Source organism: Colletotrichum karsti (genome assembly GCF_011947395.1).
Source record: "Colletotrichum karsti strain CkLH20 chromosome Unknown Scaffold5, whole genome shotgun sequence".
NCBI lineage: Eukaryota > Fungi > Ascomycota > Sordariomycetes > Glomerellales > Glomerellaceae > Colletotrichum > Colletotrichum karsti.
Genome location: NW_024065905.1, coordinates 933,484 through 944,609, shown reverse-complemented (window position 1 = coordinate 944,609; position 11,126 = coordinate 933,484). Strand labels below are relative to the sequence as shown.

At 55.3% G+C, this 11,126-nt stretch overlaps 1 protein-coding gene across 1 annotated transcript; it reads left to right on the top strand.

Moving 5' to 3' along the window:
- Nucleotides 1–5,585: 5,585 nt before the first annotated feature.
- On the top strand, nt 5,586–10,319 carry CkaCkLH20_02289 (ABC transporter cdr4; the record flags this gene model as incomplete). The annotated part of the gene is made up of 3 exons (XM_038885008.1): nt 5,586–6,318; nt 6,437–7,476; nt 7,524–10,319. 3 exons carry the CDS (start codon nt 5,586–5,588, stop codon nt 10,317–10,319), a joined length of 4,569 nt encoding a protein of 1,522 aa, XP_038749796.1.
- Nucleotides 10,320–11,126: the final 807 nt, after the last annotated feature.

Sequence of the window (11,126 nt, the reverse complement as noted above, 5' to 3'; positions counted from 1 at the left end):
AGGTGTTTGCACTGGCATATGCACATTTGACCCGACTTCAAACACTGAGGAAACTTAGCACACCCGCAGCTAAGGCCGTGCCTGAGCCTGTCGCAATGCCAGTCAACGCGGAATTTGGGGGGATGGGAGAGCCCTGCATCCTCCGGTCTTGGTAGGTTTGGCATGGACCCGTATTGTGCTTGTCAGCCGGTACTCTTCGGCCGAAGGTTGGAGTTGAAGGTGGGTGGGTGGTGCGGACGGCATGTCCTGTAAGTAAGATGTCGGACGAAAGATTGGACTATTCCTAAGAGGGTAATGTGTCTGAAAAGAGCAGTATTTCTCTCGATTCGAGCGCCTTCGCGAAAAACGACCGGCTCATCGTCGGGTTCTGATGATGCTGACGCTCTCCGTAAAGGGGAAGATTTGGCCGATGGGTGAAGACCCGCGATCGGGGGTCGAAGGGGCTTCTAGACGCCGGGAGATCACGGGGCTCGGAGACATTTGATGGCGACTTTTGGTCGGAGCCAGCAACCAGTCTTGAGAGGCATATGATCGGGGGCGGCGGGGTCGGAGTCCGAAATACTACAAAATGACTGGCCAGAACCGGTATTTTCAGGACTGGCTGCCATTGGGAGTTCATTCAGAGGGACAGCACATGATGACAATGTCCTCCGAGGCTTTGCCTCTTGAGTTCCTGTTGGCCCCGGTGTGAGTGAGTACTATGTACAGTAAAGGAGCAGCACATAAGAATGAAAGTGAGCGGGTGCGGGTTCCAGGGCCGAGCTGCGGCGTTCTGGGCTCGGCTGGACCTGGATAGCGATTTACGAGCGGTGCGTGAGCTGGGACTGCGATTCGTCACTTGTTGCGCTTGGCTGCTCTGCCAGAATTTGCTTGGTGAGCAGTATTATTTTGGACAATTGCCCGATGGGGTAACGAAGGATCTTTTGGCGTTTCCCCACAAGACCGCGTTCGAGTTCGGGTTCGTATTGCGGGGGAAGCGTATTTTTGGGGGCGGGCACTCATATATTACGGGCAGCCCGTGCAATCTTATTGCCGGTCATGCTGGAGGAGAGCTTGTTGCGCCGCGGATGCGGGTGCAAGATGGAAGCTTCGGCGGATGTTATCGCGTCAGTTTGTGCTGTCAAGCAACTCTGAATCTGTAAAAAGCAACTGAGTTTTGCCTGCCCGGAAGGGTTGATGTTGAGGTGGGTGAAGATGTGAGACAGGATTTCGGGTGTATTCGGTCGGACTGCCAGCCAATGTAGGGTCGCAGCGGTAGCCGATCGAGTGAGAGAAGATAATTAACTGCGAATGGCGTGAAAAGCGATTGGAGCGGCCTGCCATCCCGTGCTTCTATCCCGTTCTAGAGCACACTGCGAGTGAGTGAGGTGGCAGTTCTTGGTGTTTGGATTGCACATGGACACAAGGTTTAGTGGCTACTGTGATGCAGTAAGTGGCGACGGATCCGTGGTCCCGGGTTGTCGAGTCGCATCACATATTGCGCGGTTCTCGATCAGAAGATCGAACGCGATGCCGCCGTGATAATGATCGAGAAACGCAATGCCTCGGTCGATCGTGATACACGAGTTGTAGCGTTCGATCTTTTCAGCTGCCGATATATAGCCGCCCTTCACAGGACATCGGCAGACCTGCCGCCGGAATGTTTCACGGAAAAAGAAGACAAGATACCCGGGATATTGAGGGATGGCGGCTTTTCCGCATGAGAATGCGCCTGCGATGATGTTGACGACTCGCTGCTGGCCGGCGGGTGGCGGGGTCGGGGTCGGCTCTTGTCCCCGATGGCGGGATGTTGGTTGCTTCTGGGCTTCTTTTGAGATCAGGCGGTTGACAGTGAACCAGCAGACATGCCGTGCATGTTTTCAGCGTGCAGAAAGCCAAACCCACGTCCTGAATTCCTCTTTGGTCCCCGTCCGATCTCCAGTAGTTAGTGACTGAGTTGCCTGTCTCTGTGTCATGCTAGGGCATGCTCGGCCGCCAGACGTCGCTTAAGATGAAGATTGTCGAGATGTTGGGACGAGTCAGAGGGCTGGACGCCACTGGACCAACATGACCCAACGTGAGAAGGGGGAAAGACACAAGACGCATGCCCGTTCAGTGGTGAGACCGAGACTCGCGCTAAGACGGGCTGTCTCTGTCTCGAGGGCAACAGAGTCTGGTGGTAAGTCATGCTTCGGCATGAAGGCTGTGTGACTGGACAACGTCAGCACTCATTTTTGTCCTCCTCAGAGACATTGTAAGGCGCCGGTGGGTTCTTCGGGACGTTGCGAACAACCCGCCCGATATCACATCGGCGTCGGGGTTCTCTGGAGTGGGCGGCCGAGGCCAGATTATCAAGATCTCGGAGGAGTTTTATTCGTAAGGGCGGCCTCAAGGGAGGAGATTGAGTAATCAACAGCGGTGTTTGACGCGACTTGAGTGATGTTCAGACCGGGTGGGAATCCTGTATGGAGTTGCAGGGCAGTAAAAGCAGACGACACGCAGCTCAGGGCCGCAGCATGCAAGCAGCAAGCAAAGACTAAAAGGGGGGTTTGTGCGCTTGCCGTAAATCGGGTCGTATATCGGGGCCCTGTGGTGATCGCCAAGTTGGAACGGGTGCAACATGGCCCAGGATTGGGGTCATTGCGGGAAATCCGAGATGGAATCCATAATCCGTGAGCAGCATACTTCTATGCTGTTTGGTACTCTGTACGCTGTTTCCTTGATGTCCTCATTGATGATATGAGATATCTATCTGTACCTCAACATTGCGTAAGATTTTGGTGCTCATGCCGTGATTTCGTGATGAGAATGACACTCCGCCAAGGAGCCGGCGCTCAGCAGCGCCGGTAGGCGAATGAGAATGAAGTGAGCATCGGCATTGCGGTCTGACGGTGACGGTGACGGTGACGGTGCTGGCTGACGCCTCCTGGGAGTTGGAACATCGAAGTTCGGTGACGGGAGACTGGATCCAGTAAGTGGGGCCCTCACGGAAGTGAGTTGCGGGTTGTCGGGGTGCTCGAAGAACCCGAGAACTGGCAGGCAGCTCGCTTGCGGCTGCTTAGCGTCCTCGGTAGAGGGTACGTACTGGATGTGCACCTACCCCTTTTCTGGGGCACGCGTGCTTTCTCCCTCTTGATTGGCCCGACTCTGGTGCCCTGTCAAATTTCCAATTGGACGCCCGGCGGGGCGACTGCTTCTTTAGTGGGGCGGGTGGTGGGGCCGCCCGAAGAAGCGGGAACTCGTTGAACGCTGGCACCTCCAAAAAACAGCAACGGAGGCGACCTCCTACGGATACAAGCAACCAGCATGAAGGAACACCAATTACTTTTTGAGATGAAGGTGCTCGACCTTGAATGGATCTTGTGCTCCGCCCGTATGAAAATCCGTAAATCGAGCAGCCGCATGGCCAAGAATTCCAAGGACAAGGTACAGAATAGGAGTTTTGATAGCTCCCGATAACAGGGCTCTGCTGGCGACATTCTGATGTCGTTCCATCACCATTTGACGTCGGAGGGATATCCATCCGTCGCCAATGTTTACTTGTTTCTTCACTTCTGTCGGGACAACCCCCGGCGGGACTCTTACAATTGGTCGACGATTACTGCGTTTGTTCATAAGGCGGATTGAGGGAGTAACCCGGTAGAGTACACCTGCGTAAGGCGTGATGGAGGGCGCGGGATAGACTCATAGCAACCAGTAGAAACCAGAAACTGTACAGAGTTTGAATACGGCTGGGTACCGCAGGGTTGCTCTTACATAGAATGTAGTAGGTAACGAATGTAAATGACACTGAACGACTAATCAATGCCCGTACTCTGTACCGGCAGTTCTAACACGTACGCGTAGTACCCGGCGCAGTGGATCTCACCCATGATGAGGTGAGATTGGAGATGTCCTGATTCTTACGACGAAGAGGCTGCGGCACAACGAGCCAGGATGATGGGACGTCGATGCAGGGTGCTTCGCAGCGTTGACAGTCCCCGCGGCCGGCTGGCGGCCTGGTCTGGAGCCTGGCTTCCTGAGAGTTGGAACTGATGATTCCTTCTTCCGCTGATCATTCGTCTCGGTTGAACCTCCAACCTGTCTGGGCTCGGGAAGTGTCAAGATGCCGATAGGATTGAGCCGCGCAGGGCTTTGTTCCGAGCCCCTGCGAAGCTGTTGGATCTGAGAGCCCTTATTTCCTTATTTCTCGGTTAGGTATCCGTAATACGGGCTGTACAGCCTGCATCTGAGGGCGTGATGTATACCTTGCGAGTGCTACATCCGGACTAGATCGAAGGATATTATTTATTCGCGGAGATGCTGTCTTACGCCCGTGTGCTGAATTCTTTCCAAGTTCACGAAGGAAAAAGGTTCAACGGTCTGAGAATATGGTTATTCGCAGCCCCCTTTTCGAGAAAGCCGCCCCTCATCAGGTGAACCGTGTGCAAGCGTTCGTCAGTATTAACCTTGGGACATCGCAGGCAGGTCCCTGGCTCGGACGACTCGAAGGAGGTCTCGTGTACCGAGTGGTGATGCTGATCAAGACTGGCCTCTTCGACCGTCTTCTTCGACCGAATCCACGTGGCAGAAATTAGAATCTGGCGGAATAACAACATCTTCAGCCGCCTGTATCACCACTAGCTTGCGGACTTTGGGGACTCACCCGAAGTCCAGGGGGGCCGCTCAAACGGTCAGAACTGCCTCTTGGCAATTTCCAAAGCTGCAATCATCACCAACAAAGTCCGCAGGTCATCGTGCCAACAGTGACAGTGACAGAATCCGCACCTGGTCGGCCCTGTTTATCGCAGGTTCTGGCGTAAATCGGCATCTTCTAGGTGGGTTCTTCCCGGTGGGCTTTCGCGCTTTTTCAGCGAGCTAGGGGTTCTGGAGACTTTGTGGGGCCCGTCGAGCGCGTCATTGGCGCTACTGCGGACCCCAGTGCAGTACGTACCTCGCTTGCTGCTGCAGGCTGCGTATCTTTTGATCTTTTAAGTGGGCCCGTATCTATCGGTACGTACCTCGCCTCCAAAAGTCGCCAAAGTCACACATGGCGGACATCCCAATCGGGACGCAACGACGTGCATTTTTCGAGATTGGGCCGTCCGTCTGGAGACTTTTTTGCTGAATATTTTATTCTATTTTGTTTTTCTCTGGGATTATTATTGTAATTATGTACCTTACCTCCCAGCTCCCGTCCCATCTTTTTTTCTGTGTGTTGCGAGCTCCGCCTGCTGCTGGTATCCTGGTCACCCCGAGCTGCTGGGATCTTTCTTTTTTATTCTCGCAGCCCTCCCACGTCTTCGACATCTGGCTTACTTCTACCTCTCCTTCCCACTTCGTCAACCGTCGACGGCGTCGTTGTTCACCTCCTTCTGCTCTCGGAGACTATTCCCTAATTCTTCTTCGCGACGGTCCTTAATACTTTAACAACTGCGTCGTCTTTAGCCAGACGCTTCGCTTTAGTACCTAATCACTCAAGAATAATTCGGAATACACGCCAGCGAGAAGCGACTACCTACCGCACGAACATCACGATCTCGGCGCCGAGCGGGTGGTACTTGTACACCTGCTATTCACATCGGCCCACCTGACAAGCGCAAATTCTCCTGACATCTGCCACGGAGATGGCCTTCGCCGGGATGGCGTCCATCCCCAATTGTGACAGCACGGCGCAGACGTCTGGAGTCCCCATCAGCTCTGCCCGCAGCGGCCACCACGAGGAGGAGGACATTGCCGCTGCAAACCAGAACACCATCGACACCGCAGCAACCTCCGTCACCGAGGTCGCCGCCTCCGATTCCGGGCCCAAGAAGCCCTCCACCCCGCCCGACAGCGACAAGATCTCCGCCGAGGACGATGAGGATTCCGAGATGGAGCGCCGCCAATCCCTGGTGCAATCCCTCGCCAAGCGCTACTCCCATGCCTCCGCCACGGGCAGCGTCGGAGGAAACCCCTTCTTCGCCGACGAGAACTCGCCTTTGAACCCCAACTCGCCAAACTTCCACGGCCGCGCCTGGGCCAGGGCCATGGTCGACCTTGTTCAGCAGAACGGTGCTTCTTTCCGCACTTCGGGAGTCGCCTTCCAGAACCTCAATGTCTACGGCTACGGTCAGGCGACGGATTACCAGAAGGATGTTGGCAACATCTGGCTGAGTGCCGCCGGCGTCGTGCGCAAGTTTACGGGCGGTGGACAGACCAGAATCGACATTTTGCGCAACTTCGATGGTCTTGTCCGCAAGGGCGAGATGTTGGTTGTGTTGGGCCCTCCCGGTTCCGGTTGCTCGACCTTCCTCAAGACCATTGCCGGTGAAACAAACGGACTCTACACCGACGACAGCTCCTACTTCAACTACCAGGGTAAGTCGCGGACTGTTTTACACACAGACGGCAAGCTTGCGGCGCCATTTTTGGCTTGCAGCAAGACACGAAGCCATGTTGTGTAGCGTGTAAGCCGGACTTTGCTGACAGCTCGCAGGAATGACCGCCAAGGAGATGCACACCAACCACCGTGGTGAGGCCATCTACACCGCCGAGGTTGACGTTCACTTTCCCCAATTGTCCGTTGGTGACACCCTCACCTTCGCTGCCCGCGCCCGCCAGCCGCGTCAGCTTCCCGAAGGTATCGACAAGAACACCTTCGCAGGCCACTTGAGAGATGTCGTTATGGCCATGTTCGGTATTGCCCACACCGTCAACACCCGCGTCGGTAACGAGTACATCCGCGGTGTTTCCGGTGGTGAGCGTAAGCGTGTCACCATTGCAGAGGCTGCTCTGTCTGGTGCCCCTCTTCAATGCTGGGACAACAGTACCCGTGGGCTGGATTCCGCCAACGCCATCGAGTTCTGCAAGACCCTGCGCTTGCAAACCGAGCTCTTCGACAGCACCGCCTGTGTTTCTATCTACCAGGCTCCCCAGAGCGCCTACGACTTGTTCGATAAGGTCGTCGTCTTGTACGAGGGACGCCAGATCTTCTACGGCAGAGCCACCGAGGCCAAGCAGTACTTTGTCGACCTTGGCTACGACTGCCCGCCCCGTGCCACTACCCCCGATTTCCTGACGTCCATGACCTCTCCCCAGGAGCGTCACGTCCGCAAGGGCTGGGAAGACCGCGCCCCCCGCACCCCTGACGAGTTCGCCACTTGCTGGAAGAACAGTGCCAACTACAAGGCCCTCCAGGCCGAGATCGAGGAGTACAAGCAGACGCACCCGCTCAACGGTCCCGACGCCGAGGCTTTCCGTGCTTCCAAGAAGGCTCAGCAAGCCAAGGGCCAGCGTGCCAAGTCTCCCTTCACTCTGTCCTACGTCCAGCAGATCCAGCTCTGCTTGTGGCGTGGGTGGAGGCGTTTGATCGGTGACCCCAGTATCACCGTTGGCTCTCTCATCGGAAACGTCGTCATGGGTCTCATCATTGGAAGTGTCTTCTACAACCTGCAACCCAACACCCAGAGTTTCTTCCAACGCGGTGCCCTCCTCTTCTTCGCCCTGCTCATGAACGCCTTCTCTAGTGCCCTCGAGGTTTGTACCCTCTCACCCCTGGCGTAACCCTATGCTAACTTCGCCAGATTCTTACGCTGTACGCTCAACGTCCCATTGTCGAAAAGCACGCCCGCTACGCTCTGTACCACCCTTCGGCTGAGGCCGTCGCATCAATGTTGTGCGACATGCCTTACAAAATCTCGAATACGATCGTCTTCAACCTGGTCCTCTATTTCATGACGAATTTGCGCCGGGAGGCGGGGAGCTTCTTCTTCTTCCTCCTGATCTCGTTCTTCACCGTCTTGACAATGTCCATGATTTTCCGGACCATCGCATCGTCATCCAGAACGCTATCTCAGGCAATGGTTCCGGCTGCCATTCTCATTTTGGACCTCGTCATCTTCACCGGTTTCGTCATTCCCATCGATTACATGCTGGATTGGTGCCGCTGGCTCAACTACCTCGATCCTTTGGCCTACTCCTTCGAGGCTCTTATCGTCAACGAGTTCCACGGCCGCAACTTCACCTGCTCGCCGGAAAGCTTCGTTCCCCGCCCCGACATCCCTGGCTACCAGAACGTCACTTCCACCCAGAGAGTGTGCAGTGCCATCGGTTCAATTGCCGGCCTTGATGTTGTCAGCGGCGACGACTATGTTGGCTCTGGTTTCCGCTACGAGTGGGGCAACCGCTGGCGCAACTTCGGTATCCTCATCGCCTTCATGCTGTTCTTCCTGATGACCTACATGGTTACCGCAGAGTTGGTCTCCGAGAAGAAGTCCAAGGGCGAGGTTCTGGTCTTCCGTCGCGGCCACAAGCCGGCGGCTCTCAAGGAGAAGCACTCCGACGACCCTGAGGATATTCGCGTTGGACCCGTCACCACCGCCGAGCGCCGACACATCTCTGAGAAGAACGACGGTCTCATTGAGGAGCAAAAGTCCACCTTCCACTGGGATGATGTCTGCTACGAGGTTCAAATCAAGAAGGAGACACGACGCATTCTGGACAACGTGAGCGGTTGGGTCAAGCCTGGAACTTTGACTGCCCTTATGGGTGTCTCTGGCGCCGGCAAGACTACGCTTTTGGACTGTTTGGCCGACCGTACCTCGATGGGTGTCATCACCGGCGAGATGTTGGTCGACGGTTACCACCGCGATACTTCTTTCCAACGCAAGACCGGTTATGTCCAGCAACAGGATCTGCACTTGCAAACTACTACCGTCCGCGAAGCCCTCAACTTCTCCGCCCTTCTGCGCCAGCCCGCTCATGTCCCTAAGCAAGAGAAGCTTGACTATGTTGAGGAAGTTATTAAGTTGCTGGATATGGAAGAGTACGCTGATGCCGTCGTCGGTGTTCCTGGCGAGGGTCTCAACGTCGAACAACGTAAACGTCTTACTATTGGTGTCGAACTGGTTGCTAAGCCTCCTTTGCTGCTGTTTGTTGATGAGCCTACCTCCGGTCTCGACTCGCAGACGTCATGGGCTATTCTCGACCTTTTGGAGAAGCTTACCAAGAGTGGCCAGGCTATTCTTTGCACTATTCACCAGCCTTCTGCCATGCTCTTCCAGCGCTTCGATCGTCTCCTCTTCCTTGCGAAGGGCGGCAAGACTGTCTACTTCGGCGATATCGGCGACAACTCCAAGGTCATGACATCTTATTTCGAGCGCAACGGCGGTTTCCCCTGCCCGGTTGATGCCAACCCCGCTGAGTGGATGTTGGAAGTTATCGGCGCCGCCCCCGGATCCCACACCGACATCGACTGGCACCAGGCCTGGAGGAACAGCCAAGAGTTCCGCGAGGTGAAGCAGGAGTTGCAGCGCCTCAAGGACGACCGCGGCACCCAGACCCCCGCCACCCAGGACAAGGCCAGCTACCGCGAGTTCGCTGCCCCATTCATGGGCCAGCTGAGGGAGGTTACCCATCGCGTCTTCCAGCAATACTGGAGAACCCCGTCATACATCTACGCCAAGGCCGCTCTTTGCACTCTGGTTGCCGCTTTCATCGGATTCGTCTTCTTCAAGGCTCCCAACACGCAACAGGGTCTCCAGAACCAGATGTTTGCCATTTTCAACCTGCTCACCGTCTTCGGCCAGCTCGTCCAGCAGACCATGCCCCACTTCGTCATCCAACGGTCTTTGTATGAAGTGCGCGAGCGTCCGTCCAAGGTGTACGGCTGGAAGGTTTTTATGCTCAGCCAGATTATTGTCGAACTGCCGTGGAACACTCTGATGGCTGCGATCATGTATTTCTGCTGGTACTACCCCGTTGGTCTCTACCAGAACGCCATCCCCGCCGACCAGGTTACGGAACGTGGCGCCCTGATGTTCCTGTACCTGCTCGTCTTCCTCCTCTTCACCTCGACCTTCACTGACTTCATCATCGCCGGATTTGAAACCGCCGAAGCCGGAGGTAACATTGCAAACTTGCTCTTTATGCTCTGCCTCATCTTCTGCGGTGTCCTCGCCAACCCCGACACCATCCCGCGCTTCTGGATCTTCATGTACCGCGTATCGCCGTTTACGTACATCGTGTCAGGCATGCTGTCGACGGCCGTCGCGAACACGGAAGTCGTATGTGCCGCCAACGAGTACCTGCACTTCGACCCTCCGTCTGGTGAGACCTGTATCCAGTACATGGGCCCCTACATCCAGGGCCTGGGCGGTTACCTCCTGAACGAGAACGCCACCAGCGACTGCCAGTTCTGCACCATCCAGGACACCAACTTCTTCTTGGCCGGCGTCAAGAGCGACTACGCGGACCGCTGGAGGAACTTCGGCATCGCCTGGGTCTACATCATCTTCAACGTCTTCGCCGCGCTCGGCCTCTACTGGCTGGCGAGAGTGCCCAAGAAGGGCGGCCTTTTCGGCAAGAAGAAGACGGAGTAGAGGACCCAAGCCCCAAAGTTTCTGAAAGAAAAAACCAAAGTGATGGAATATGAGAAGATATGATTATACCATGTACGAGCGAGCTGTTTAGAGAGGAGAGCTCCGGTGCAAACCTGGAGGAGGAGGACGAGGCGCGGAGGCCTGGCTAGATCGGTCCAAGCAAAATGGGCCTCTTCATTTGTGTATGATGCATGGCGGCTGTGAACACCTTTTTTCGTGTACTTACATCTCCTACCGGGATCTCATGGAGAAAGATGATATATCCCCCCTTTTTTATTTACTCGTGATAGATATCCTGAAGAAGTTCTAAAACAAATTTATGGCTGCCGATGCCTCCGGTGTGAAAATGTATGACCGTCTGACACAATGCGGTAGAGAATGATCGTCTTCTTGGAATGGGGTATGGCACATGGAATTGATGCCCTCGGGTGGGGAGTAAAATGCAGTGAAGCGCCGCTGCGGGTGGATGCCTGGCGAGGCCAAAGTTTCACTTTTCGGTGGCCAACGTAAGAACTAGATATCTCCACGTTTCCCGAGCTGCAGCTAAAAACGAGGGGGGAGGGTAATATTTCAGCGCTGTGGAACGGCGGAATCATGCCCACGGATGGAGAATAAACTGCTGCCCGTGAAGGTACATTTCGAGGTTTGGTTGGCCAACTACTGACGAAGGGTAGTCAGCATAGATCTTGGCTGCAGGTATCACCTGGTTTGCTGAGTTAGGTACAGCCTCGAGGAGGGTTAATATTGCAGTGAAAGCGAGCTAATTAGTAATGGAAGTTGGTTCCAATATCATTACGGTTCCTGCTG